Source organism: Neovison vison, chromosome 6, assembly GCF_020171115.1.
Source record: "Neovison vison isolate M4711 chromosome 6, ASM_NN_V1, whole genome shotgun sequence".
NCBI lineage: Eukaryota > Metazoa > Chordata > Mammalia > Carnivora > Mustelidae > Neogale > Neogale vison.
Genome location: NC_058096.1, coordinates 56,201,104 through 56,214,747, shown reverse-complemented (window position 1 = coordinate 56,214,747; position 13,644 = coordinate 56,201,104). Strand labels below are relative to the sequence as shown.

Sequence of the window (13,644 nt, the reverse complement as noted above, 5' to 3'; positions counted from 1 at the left end):
TATATCATATACGATATGAACATTATATATTAATTATAAATGTATATTTATTACATAATTTATATTTTATTAATATGTATTTTATACATATATATTTTATATATGTATATATTATAATTTTATTTATTTATATATGTATACATATATATGTATAAAAATTAGACAATTATCTTAGTAGCCAAATAGTCATGTGAATACTGACCCCAGCAAAGTAGCTTATGATTCTCTAACACTATATATTTATGTGTTCAACCGACATCAGCCATCTCTTCTGTGTCAGGACCTGTGCCTTATATTTGGGAATCAAAGGTAAAGAAAACAGAATCTTGGCCCTTAAGGCACTGTTTAGTGGGGGACACAGATGTGTAAAGACAAGCAGAAATGACATGTGACAGTAGCTACAACAGAGCTTATGTTCCTTCCCAGCCTCGGTTCCCTCTATGACTTCCTTGAATCAGACACCATGCTCGGCCCTTTCAAAGAAATCTAAATAGCATGATGTTAGATGCAGAACAGGCAAACCCCTAACAGGAGGGAAATCAGTCTTGTTTCCCTATCCTGTCTTTAAACCAGCAAATAATCCTTAGACCAAAATGTCCTTTGTGCTGCTCTCTTATACTTATTTTCTATATCTCAAATTTGATGTTTGAATTGTTTTTTGTTTTGTTTTTTTTTTTGAATACCTATTGACATTGCAGTGTGGTTGTTGAATTGCTGTCAGTGGACTTGTGTTTTAGAGGTCGTCTGTTTTCCTTCCTTCCTTCCTTCCTTCCTTCATCCTTTCCTCCCTTACTTCCCTTCCTCCTTCCATTCCCCCCATCCCTTCCTTCTTTCTTTCCTTCGCATCATTTATTTTAAATGAACATTTGTGATATAGATGTACATCTACATATATGCATATAATTTGCATATTGCTTATTTATATATACTTTGCTTTTGTTTGAACTAGTCTGTGGCTCTTTAAACATAAATCTGTCTACTAATGTCTGCTACCTCCTTTTTAATTTCATACTATGTTATTTAGGTGTTCAAAATACCATAAAGTCCACAAAGGATAGAACCATCTCTGTCTTCTGCTCTGCAGTGCGAGGCATAATATACATGATTTATAAAGATTTTTAAAGAATTTGTTAATAAATGGGAAAAGTTAGCTGATAATGATAGTGAGATGTGTGGTTTTGTTTTCATTCTTTTTTTAAGATTTTATTTATTTATTTGACAGAGAGAGAGACAGCAAGAGAGGGAACACAAGCAGGGGGAGTAGGAGAGGGAGAACAGGGTTCCCACTGCGCAGGGAGCCTGAAGCAGGGCTCAATCCCAGGACTCTGGGATCATGACCTAAGCTGAAGGCAGATACTTAATGACTGAGCCACCCAGGAGCCCCTGGTTTTATTTTCTTTAAGGAAATTTTTATGTTTCCTAAAGTTTAAGAAAAATGAGAACCTTGAATAGTTTTTAATTCTCCAATAGACCTATCAATTCATTTGGTTAAAAACACTAAGGTTTAAAAAGGCCTTATTTATTCATCACGAACATCATCCCATAAATATTTATGAAAATTCTACAACATAGTAATCATTAACTACTTAAAATATACCAGAAATTCTAGGTTTTGCGTGGTACCATCTATATTCCTAGAAATATTTCTTTGACTTTTATGTTTATGAAAAGAACACATGTGTCTGCTGAGTATATATTTAAAAAATCCTAGCGATATAAAAAATCCGAGCAATTCCTAGAATAACATGTAAGATTCTCTATTAGAGCATAAATGGGTCACAAATTTTATACTAATTAGCCTTTTTTAAAAAAGTTACCAATGTGTCTGGGGGATATTTGCCATGTTATTATGTTATTTTTAGTGGCTACATGGAATTATACAGTTGCTGTACTATAATTCACCTACCTACTTCTCTAAGATGGACATTCTGATTTTTTAAAATGGTTTCTTTTATAAACAATAATGCAGTGAACTTCACTGTACAGGCCTTTTGTATAGGCCTCTGTAGAAAGAGGCTCCTGAGAATATAATTGCTGGGTCTCAGGGAATTTTTAAGACATGCTTTCAAAGAGAGCTTGTTCCCCATTGCGCATTGATAATGCGCAATTCTCAGGTGGTTAATGGGACTATAATTGTGAACAAATGAGACCAACAAGCTGTCTCAATGGCCAGATGGGTCTCAGTTTCTCTCTCTGCTATCACAATACAAAGGTATTAATTTATGTTTTCTATTATCAAACTAATGGTTAAATCAATGAATTCTGTTATTAAGGACTTCTTGTATTTGTCACTTACGGACCCACAGTCTAGATGCAGTTCTAGGTTCTTTCACATCTTAAATCTTAAGGCAATTTGAGGGCACATACTATATTTTCTATAGAGATAGATCACAATTATCAATTCAGGATATTCGGTCTGTCAAGTAGACTCGAATCACTCACCCTCTACAGTCACTGTATTTGGTGACAAATAAATGAACTTCAGTTGCTACACAGAGGCCAGATTTGTTGTTATGTATCATTCTTGTTCACAATTAAAAACAATTAGTAAACTGAGACAAGCAAAAACAGAAAGCTAAGAATCAACCACAATCCTATTTTCAAGAGATGACCCCTGTGAACACCTTGGTTCATATACTTCCAGTTATTTTTCTCCATATAGAAATTGTTACAGACAAAGACATATGATTCATTTATACTGACTATACTATTATCTACTTTCATTCCAATAATCTATAGTGCGTTTCTTTTCCTATAAATAAAATATGTGTTCATTTCTTTTAGCTGCCCTATATTCCATTGAGCGAATTTTCCATAATTTAAACAATCCCTTATCATTAGATATTTAAGTTGCTCGTGATTTTTAGTTATATAAGCAATGTTGTGATGAATATCTGTAGCTACAACTATATATCCAATCTTAATTTTTTCCCATGTTAGAAATTCTTGATTTGCTAGATCAAAGGATATACACGTCTTACAGGATTTTAATATAATGATGGCTCAGGTTTTAGAACACAATATTAAGCAGACCCTTTCCAGATTGATCTGGCCTCTGTTCCTATTATTGCAATTGGTCCGGACTTTAGGTTTACGGCTCTTTTGGTTCATTGAACACCATTCCTGGTAGCTACTATCTTTCCACACACTGTCTCATATAGTCCCCTCCTTTGTGGTTTTTGGAGGAAATTGTTCACTTGTCTTTTCTCCCAGGAGAAGGAACTTGCTCCTCTCTCTGCCCTAAGCATAGAGAACATCACACTTTTCTTTCCTCACCATGAACTATTTCCACAAAATATTACTTTAGGTTTCTTATCTTTTAGGACTTATCTGCTATGCCTGCCCAATAATACACCATGCTCCAGTCATTCTGAGACACTTAAGATTCTCAATAGATACCATACTTACCATTTCATGTCCTTATGTCTCTGTGCATTTGCCCCTTTGCCCAAAATGCCTTCCCCATTAACTATTCAACAAGTTCCTATCATCCTTCAAGACTGCATTTTCTTTGAAGCGTTCACTCTATGCTGCCTGTCCCCCACCAAATGATATCTTTTATATCTCTGTATTTCAACTAATATTGAGGTAATATTTGTTGAGGTAATCATTTATGTGTAAAATTCTCTCCCTACTTAACTGAACTTCTTGAAGGACTGAAAGAGGGTCATATTCATTGTGGTCTTCATGCTTCAATTTCCTCATTGTACCTATTTTTGTGGAGATTGAGATTTATAGAAGAGTGTTCCTCATTAATAAGATGCTCAATAATGTTAGCTATTATTCTTTAAAAAAATTTTATTTGAGTATGGCTGACACACAATGTTACATTAGTTTCAGAGGTACAACATTTCTATATGTTATGCTAGGCTCATCGCAAGTGTAGTTAGCTTCTGCTGTCATACAGCACTATTACAATACCATCGACTGTGTTCTCTTTGCTATACCTTTTATTCTCATGACTTCTTCAATATAAAACTGAAAATTATTGTTATTCTCATCTTAATACCAATAAGACTCCAATTTTTATTTCTGCAACCTACTTCTGCAACCTATTCAGAGAACAAAGTAGGTTCTCACTAAGCATGTATCAACTAACTAAATAGAAAATGAGTGGCATGAAGATGGGTAATGTAATGACTAGGGCCAACAGAAAGGTTCTGATCAAGTATGAGGTCTAAACACACCCACAACTTTGGGAAGACAAGCTGAAGATTCTATTACATTTGTCTCTAGTACTGTTGAGAAAGTACATACCTTCCAGCAGCTAGGGACCAGATCCTTGTGAAAAGGAGAATAGCACATTAGGCCACTGTAATCTTGGTGTAAGTGCTCATCTACAACAGTCTAATTCTCTATGCCCTGAATAGGTATTTACTGAAAAACCTACAGATTATTTTTTTTCCAGGAAGTTTAGAACAAGTGGTTTGCATTAACAGCTACTGATCTGATTAAATTTGTGGGGTGTCCACCACTCTAAACATAAACTTTTCTTTTCTTGTTTAAAAATAAGTCTTTGTGGCACCAGATGGTTCAGTGGGCTGAGCCTCTGTCTTTGGCTCAGGTCATGATCTCAGGGTCCTGGTTTCGAGCACCGCATTGGGCTGTCCGCTCAGTGTCCCCTGTCACTCTCTGCCTGCCTCTCTGTCTACTTGTGATCTCTGTCTGTAAAATAAGTAAATAAAAGCTTTTTTAAAAATTCAAAAAGGAAAAATAAGTCTTTAAGGAGCTTGGTTGGGGTCAGTGAAATCTCTGGGGAAAGGAATTTAGAAAATACCACTAGTTGAGGTAAACCGTATGAGCCAGATGCAACCTTAGGAAATTTACACCTGCATAATGCTGGGATGGTAATGGCCCAAGAGTCAGAGTGAGGAGAAATAATCTCCTCAGAGAATACACAATAACTTCCAAAGACATGAAATGAGATGTGCTTTCACTCTCTTCAACCTTTACCTTAAAGATCAATGTCTTTATGTTCACTTATTAAATGCATACTCTTCCAGTAAGAGAATAGAAAAATAAGCATTTTTCTATGTACTGCTAACATGGTTATCATAAATCAAGAGTGGCCTCATGAAATAGTTGTTCTGTCTGGTTATTGTTAGAGAAAGAATGGACAATCTTTAATCTTTAAGTAACTACTTAAAGATCAAATTATTGTTTTAGGCAAATACTTATTTTTTTCAGCCTAGTAATTATATATACCATAATATAGTATAGGTTACTTAAGAACACTTATAACAGCAAATATTTTATAGAGTTGGCCAGAAAATTGCTTTGTGTCTAATGAAGCATTTGATAGATGTATTAATGATTTACTGGTAACCAAATTGGGTAATTTATAATCTTATGTTAGAAGTAGTCAAATCTAATTTTTACAGATGGCTAGCAGACATGAAAAGATTCTCAACATCATTCATCATCAGGGAAATACAAATAAAAACCACAATGAGATACCACTTCACACCTGTCAGAATAGCTAAAATTAACAACACAGGAAAAACCACAGATGTTGGTGAGGATGTGGAGAAAAGGGAACCTTTTCACACTGTTGGTAGGAATGCAAATTGGTGGAGCCACTCTGGAAAATAGTATGGAGGTTCCTCAAAAAGTTAAAAATGGAACTACCCTATGACCCAGCAATCACACTCCTGGGTATTTACTCACAAGATATAAAAATATTAATTCAAAGGGTAAGTGTACCCCAGTATTTATAGCAGCAGCATCAACAGTAGCCAAATTATGGAAAGAGCCCAAATGTCCATCAACTGATGAATGAATAAAGAAGAAGTGGTATATATATATAATGGAATATTACTCAGCCATCAAAAAGAATGAAATCTTGCCATTCTCAATAATGTAGATGGAGCCAGCGAGTATTATGCTAAGTGAACTAAGTCAGAGAAAGAAAATACCATATGATTTCATTCATATGTGGAATTTGAGAATGTAAGGGGACAAAAGAGAGAAGCAAGCTGAAGAAAACAAACTGCTGGCAGGGAGGTGGGTGGGGGATGGGCTAGATAATTGATGGGCATTAAGTAGGGCACTTGTGCTGAGCACTGGATATTGTATGTAAGTGAGGAATCACTAAATTCTACTCCTGAAACTAATATTCCACTGTATGTTAACTAACTGGAATTTAAATAAAAACTTGGGAAAAAAAGAAAAAAAGTATGTTTACTTTAGAAAATTTGTAATTAAAAAAAAAGTTCAGTCTAGAATAATTGCATCAAATCCTATAACATATACTTTGGGACCTTGATCATTCACTCATGCACATGCTGAAAGGATGCAAAACTGTTTTGGGAAGGAAATTTTCACCTTGTCTATAAGTTCTCCCTGGATCTGCCTCTGAATGGTTGTAGAATGGGCCTCGATGGCTTTCTAAACTGGGACATATACCAGTTACGTTCCTAAAATGCTTTAAGAGAATATCAAAGCTGTTTCCATTTCAGCTGACAATCTGCCTTCAAATGGCAACAGAATCCTGAACTGCAGGTTACAATCAGAAAATAAAAATTAAAATGCTTTGTCGCTCTTTTTGTTTTCTTCCATTTTATACAATTTCTGCCTATGTTATCAGGGCAAAATGAATCTCGTTTTAGGGAAAAGAACCAGCTGGATGAAATGTGCTATTGAATTCATTAATTATAAGGAGTCTATGGACTAGAAGACATCGTTGAATATATCACTTGGCATCTCTGGTAGAAGAAGCTGGGATCTCCCCAAGAACTGGCATGTTTTCACCCTTATGGTTCATGTGACTATTACTGTCAGCCATCTGGCTGCAATTATGTATCATTTGATAAATAATCTATCTTAAGCAAATCTCTGTGATTATATGATACTCATTTTTATGACCTAATTGTACTCACTTCTCCTTAATTTTCCTTTGTCTTGATCTATTTGGTTAACCCTTATATAGGACTATATGCTTTATGTACTTCAAATACCTCTCTTTCTGAGGGAGGAGTAAGAAAGCAAAGAAAGAAAGAAGGAATAATAGATGGCTAGAACTTATCCTTGAGAGAACTAACGATTTACTTCGTACTTAGTTTTTTGTTTTTTTCTTTCCAGTTCTCATAGTATCTAGTATTTAGTCTATATTCAATAAGTAGTTGTAGTTTGGGCAAATAGAATAGAGTGCTGTATAGAAAAGCATACTTCAAGGCAAAGCCCCTCATCTTATTTTTATAATTACACTGATTCTAGCTATAAAATATCCTATCATTTGCACAAAATTATATTTCAATTAGAAGTTCCCCTTTAGCTTCTTTAACTAAAAGGAACACAAAAAAGTTGTATTAGTCCATTAATTGGGACAAGAAAATAATTTGCTCTCAACTACAAAGAAACAACCATGTCAAGGTCATGAGCCTACTTATTTTATTTAAAGGCTTTAACAAAATCCTAGTAATTTTCAGGAAATACGTTAGCAACAGTAATACAAGAACTTAGACCACACCATACATTCTTCTAGGGCTCAGTTTTGTCATTTACTGTAACAATTAATTTGTTTCACATAACCAACTGGAGGTGAAAACTTAGGCCAAATTCTAAAGCATGGGGTTGGTTTAGCATGGTCTCTGTTTTTTTCTGATTTCGGGAGTTTCCAACTCCTATCTAACCTTCTGTTTTCCAAGATTTTCTCCTTGTGTAATGTGATATGAGTTTTAAACAGGCAGATTTTAATTTAGAAACTTTGTATTTCATGACATTCTTGATAGCTTTCATAATATTTTAAAAAAAGGTGTTAAGTAATCTCTACACCCAACGTGGGGTTCAAAGTCACAAGTCTGAGATCAAGACTGAGCCAGTCAGGTGCCTCAGCTTTCTTAATTTTTTGATTGCCAACAATAAATGCCCCCATTTTGAAAACAAAGAAAACTTACACAGATGAGAAAAACAAAAGAAAACAAAACACACATTTAGCTATTGAGTAGCTAAATGGTGGGGATTTTCAACCTGAATGACAGATTTATGTAAGAGTTCGCACATACTTTCATAACTCCCTCGACCCAGTTATTTCCCAAATGCAATATGAGTATCTCCAAACCCATGTGGGTGTCTATTCAGTACAGATAATGTTGCTTATACTATTAGATGCACAAAATGCTCAAAAGTTCTTGCCCAACAAATGCAATCTTCAGTATCATTATTCCATAATTGTAATTACTTTCGTTTAAAAAGCTTTTATCAATTTAAAAAGAACTCCCACACAATTTGAATTTAGCTCTTCACACTGTTAAAAAGCCAAAGGCCTCAAGAAGTTATTAGTGAGGCAATGACAGCTAGGAAAAGCATGATTTAAGTTTCTATCTAGCTTTCAACTGCCAGGGGCTAATCATAGTCTCTCTAATTATAAGACCTCTGACTCCTTTAATGCCAACAGTACTTGGCAGGCACTGTAGCTGGAATTCACATTTGCTTGTGCTCTGGAGGGAAACCCAGCAAATGTATCATTTTTCTGCTGGCAGGTTTGATTCATACAGAAGACTTCACTTAACTAACAATAGAAAAGCAATACATATGATGCCTTAATTGTTTTCCTTCAGGGAGTCTGTAACTGACACAATTGTATGAGTTTATAGTTTATAGGATATGGCTTTTCAACATGGTTTCTTTCCCTTGGCTTGCAGATTCTGTCAGAGCAGTGACCATCTCCTTGTTGCATTCCATGAGTAGGTGTATCTGCTTTAGGCACCCCAGAAAGTTCAAAGAAAAAGTTCTGATATATCATATCCCCATGGATCCCAGGCATAAAAAGAGTTTTTTCTTACTGACAGTTAATGACAGTTTGCTGTGGAACTAGGTGCATTCCTGAGGCCTCTTTGCAGCACATTGTCAGTATCCACACAGCCCTCTATCCTACTACCATCCATCCCCATTACCCCATCAATAAAAGGCATTAAGGGTCATTGATAGAAGCACTGGAAGGTATTCTGAAATCAACTCTCAGGCTTTCGAGTAAATAAGATACTGTTTTTAATGCAAAACTTGGTATCTGTCCACCTTAAGTAAGGATCTGGTATGAACAGAGGGTTATTTGAGAATGAATGGTGTCTTTTGGGGAAGGACAGTGACGGGGAGAGGGACGATAGCAATACAGGGCATTGGAATGCCTGCTTCAAAGTGCAGAGGGAGACTGAGTGAAGGCACTTCCTAGCTGTGTGACTTTTTGCATCTCACTGAACCTCACTAGGCCAATTATAACTCTGGAGTTCAGATCCTCATCTTTCTAGTACATCATAGTTGCTCTTAACCAACACTTAACTGAATTTGTTAAAGGGAACATACCTGTGGAGGGAGGTGTGGGGGAGATTTTAAGACTCTCTGATGGAGAGGAGAAGTGAGTTGGGGGAAATCAGAGGGGGAGACAAACCATGAGAGACTGTGGACTCTGAGAAAGAAACTGAGGGTTTTGGAGGGGAGGGGAAGAGGGGTTGGGTGAGCCTGGTGGTGGGTATTAAGGAGGGCACGTACTGCATGGACCACTGGGTGTAGTGCATAAACAATGAATTACGGATCATGGAAAAAAATTAAATTAAATTAAATTGAATTAAAAAAATAAAAAATAAAATGTACAACCTCAAAAAAAAAAGACACTATGTTATAATTTCCTCATGACTGGACTACTTGTCAATTTTATAATTAAACTTTAATTGGGATTGGTCGACTTGAGAAACCCTATTGGGATTAAAGTGCTGGCTAAATTCATTGTTTGCATATAACACCCAATGCTCCATGCAATCCATGCCCTTCTTAATACCCACCACTGGGCTCCATTTTATGTATGTACTTATTGTTTTCTGTTGGAGAAGCACGTTGGCAAGATCCTCTTAGGATATCATGGGTGTGTGGGAAACCTTCAGCCAACAAAATTTTAACTACTATGTTTCTTTATTGTTGTAAGAAGACCTATTAATTTTTTTTCTTTCCTCTTTCTAGTTCTGGAAACTGAGAGAATTAAATAAAATTCAAAATGCCTGGAAATATGACCAATAATGATGTTGATGATCTTTCCTGAATTGAAATCCTTAATCCTTCCTTAAAATCACTGCACATATTACTTAAATTAAATGATGAAACACATTGTCTTTGACCAGTCTTTAATTAAAAGAACACCTAAGTTTAAAAGATGATTAATAAATTAGTCCTATCTCATCTCTAAAGGAAAGGCTCGTTGTTCTCAGAAAGGCGATTGAGGCTCAAGGAAAGAGAAAACCGAGTGAAGACAATGAAAAAAAAATTTTTTTGGGGAAAAGCAACAATCTGTACCTAAGTTGTGGATCACTTTGTAAACTAAATTAATGGTCGCCCTCAGGAATTGTTCTCACCAGTTGATTCAGCTAATATTGATTTTATGTGTACGCAGAAACATGGTAGGAATTATGATATTGGCCGATTTATGAATGCAGTAAGTGCAAGGCATTTAGGCAGGAGAAACCCAATGTACTTGGGGGTTAATTTCTTACGTTGCTTTACTTAACTAGGAATAATTTTGCTTTTTCACACTACTTTTCTTTTTAACTTCACCTATCTAAATGTAAAAAATACTGTTGTCTGACTCTTCTCTCACATTAAAGTCTTTTCTCCTCCTTTTAAGATCTATGAGTTTTTGACAGCAAACCCTTGATATTTTTTATCTCTTCTGTGGCATTGTGGAAGGTCTCAACTGTCAATGGGGAACTCCTGTATTACCTATAAAGGGAACATCTAAACTACAAAATTGTAGAGAAGAAATTGTATCATATCCCTCATAAAATTAGCATTAATGAATCCTGGAAATAGTTGAATGTTATACTCAACACCTTTGGCCTTCCCACGCTTCCTGAGTTCCCCCAACACCATCAGCTCATGAGAACTGTTCGTAATATTGCCATGTCTATTTTTTGCAGGGCACTGGCAAAACTGGAACAGTTGTTTTGTTCTTTGCTAACCTATGAACCTAGAAAAAATAAAGATAGTTATGTAAATCACATGTCAGGCTTATGCTCCCTGTGTGATTAATCCAATCAACTGATTTTAAATCCAGCAAACAAAATACTGGGAAGAAAATTCACAGTAATATCTTTATCTAGGGTAATATCTTTACCCTATCAATGGCTCACACAAATTGATATTAGAAGTACTGTAAGCATTATAATGAAGCAAAAGATATAATTAGATAATGCACAGATTGTTTGATGCTAAACAGTTTAAAAACCCATTTAAACTGTTCAGCTTCATTATAATCAATGATTATCAACAATGGGTTAGCATATTAAGCTTTTATCAGTAAAGATTTTTTTTAGGGGATACCAGCCTATTCAGGAGAAACACACTAGAATGAGAGTGGATTGGCATCACTCTTGAAAAAGCAACTATATAATAATGAGATTTACAGTGTTTGTAACCTCTTACTCAATAATGCCAAGTCTAGAAATTTTTCCCAAGAAAATGACTCTTAATATAGGAAAAGTATAGAGATGTTCATCTTTCTGTCATTTGAAATATAACACAACTGTTTACAACACAAATGTCCAACAATAAAAAAAATAGCTAAGGAAACTATAATTAGCCTAATGGATGTCATTGTCTACATTCTTCTAAAATGATTAGGCAGAAATCATCATGAAAAGGGAAAAACTTATACTCTAATGTTAGCAAAAAATTCTTAGTATATGATTTTATATACTGTTATTTCAGGTATGAAAAGCAAAACATGTAGAATGTTGAAATAAGAGTGGGAAGGAAATATAACATAATACCTTGTGTTTTTTTTGAGGTGGTGGGAACTATGTAAATAGTTTTCTTTTTCATATATATTTCAGTCCTCTTACTTGGTATAGTGTGTATCTTTTCTTTTACAACAAAAAGACACTTACTAAAGACATAAAAAGTACACAAAACATTAAAAGGGGTATGAACCATCAACGTGGAACAGACACTCAGCTAATCAATGGGGATTCGAGCCTTGTGATCCATGTCACGAAGATCAAATTTTCACTGGCCATTGCAGAATGGTCACCTCTCTGATATCAGCAATTGGGTTAATTTCTGGGAAGATATTACAATTCTTAAACTCAAAGGAATTAGAAATGTGGTTACTACCGACCTGTTTTATAACTAAAGAGGAATATGCATGATCAACAAAAGTTTAAAATTAACAGATACTGTAAATGGCATAATTATCAATGAACACTAACTGAACAGTTACAACTAGCTTTATCTTATGCAACTTCCCATTTTTTTTCTTCTAAGAGAAAATAATCAACTTATATTTACTACAGTCTTTCCAAGTATGTTCTAAATTATACTAAACGTTATCTCACATTTTAAAAATAATGTATAAACTAATTTAATCCCCAAATCTTAAGTGTTTTTTTGGTTGGAGTGGTGGAAATTATTTCATGAATTTTTAGGCACAGGAATAGAATGAAAGAATTAAAAATGCCACTTACCTGACATGCTTCCTTTGTCAGAGAAATCCTTATGTATCCATAAGGGAAATGTCTGGATTAAAAAGGCTCCCACAAGCTCCTTTTTGCTTGGTAAAGGTGCTCTAGTATTTTAGAAGCAGTGTGCCAGTAAAACGTGTCTGTAACCGTACCTCGGGTTTCTCTCTTCTGTGTCTTAAAATCTTTTGTGTGTACTTTGTTCAGTTACAAACAGGAAATGTGGTGATGGAGGCTTCTAGAGGTTTGATCTGAAACCAGTATGCTCTTAAATTTTTGTGTTACGTGAGAAAAAAAAATCCCACAAGCTTCTGTATTCTGGTATTTGGATTTTTATCAATACCTAAATCTAATTTTAAAATGATAATGAAAGCAAAGTATGTATTAGCCCAGGAGGGAGTCCCCCATGCCTTTGCAGAGAATCCAGGGATCTCCTCACAAGTGAGTTCACATGGAAACAAACTCAAATACAGTAAACAGGGGAGGAAACAGTGAGAAGCCCCCAGGTGTGTTCAGCTTTGGGTGTGTTTTCTTTGAGGCACAGTGGAGGAAAGGGGATTGAGGCTTTTTGAAGTTACTATGTATCAGGTGCCTTGTGTACCTGGTCCCGCTGGAAGACCGGGTGTCTGCCTTCTTTCCCGCCAGCTCTCACTCCAGCGGACGGGAGTCTGTGCAGTCTAGGGCCACTTGGCAATGAGCTCCAGCTCTAAATGCACACTCCAGTATCTCAGTAATCAGAGGTTCCTAAATGTTAGTATGCATAAGTATGCTGTGCAGCTCTGGTTTAACACTCATATTCCTGAGCCTTACTAAACCCAAATATCTGGAGCAGGGTCCAGGGATCTGCATTTTCACAAGTGCCCCATGGTTATTTTAAAATATAAAGGTTCTCGATAATGCTCTGAAAAATGCATGTATATGTCAATGGTAGAGTTCATTTTTAGCATTAGTCAAAGATGATCTGGGCAGTATCTGAATATATGGTTTGTATGTGTTTGGGGGTACATATACCTGCTGCATATTATGTGTCTATGGATATTTGATTATGGATTCCACCAGTTTTCTTTAGCTATAGAAAAATGACAAACCTGAATCCAGTTTACTGTGAAAGGGGATGCACTTAAACTTTAAGAAGTTAAACTTTATGGGAAATTTAAAAATGAGACTTTTGATGCACAGACTCCGAATAAAAATATTAAATGGC

At 35.4% G+C, this 13,644-nt stretch overlaps 1 protein-coding gene across 1 annotated transcript in view; it reads right to left on the bottom strand.

Annotated features, from left to right (window-relative positions):
* The window catches only part of LOC122910408 (T-cell receptor-associated transmembrane adapter 1), a 35,986-nt gene extending 23,328 nt beyond the window's left edge, over positions 1-12,658 (bottom strand). Inside the window, exon 1 of the mRNA XM_044255033.1 lies at positions 12,447-12,658. Coding sequence (XP_044110968.1) covers positions 12,447-12,453 — 7 coding nt within the window. The 5' untranslated portion in view covers positions 12,454-12,658. The remainder of the gene's footprint in view (positions 1-12,446) is intronic.
* Positions 12,659-13,644: the final 986 nt, after the last annotated feature.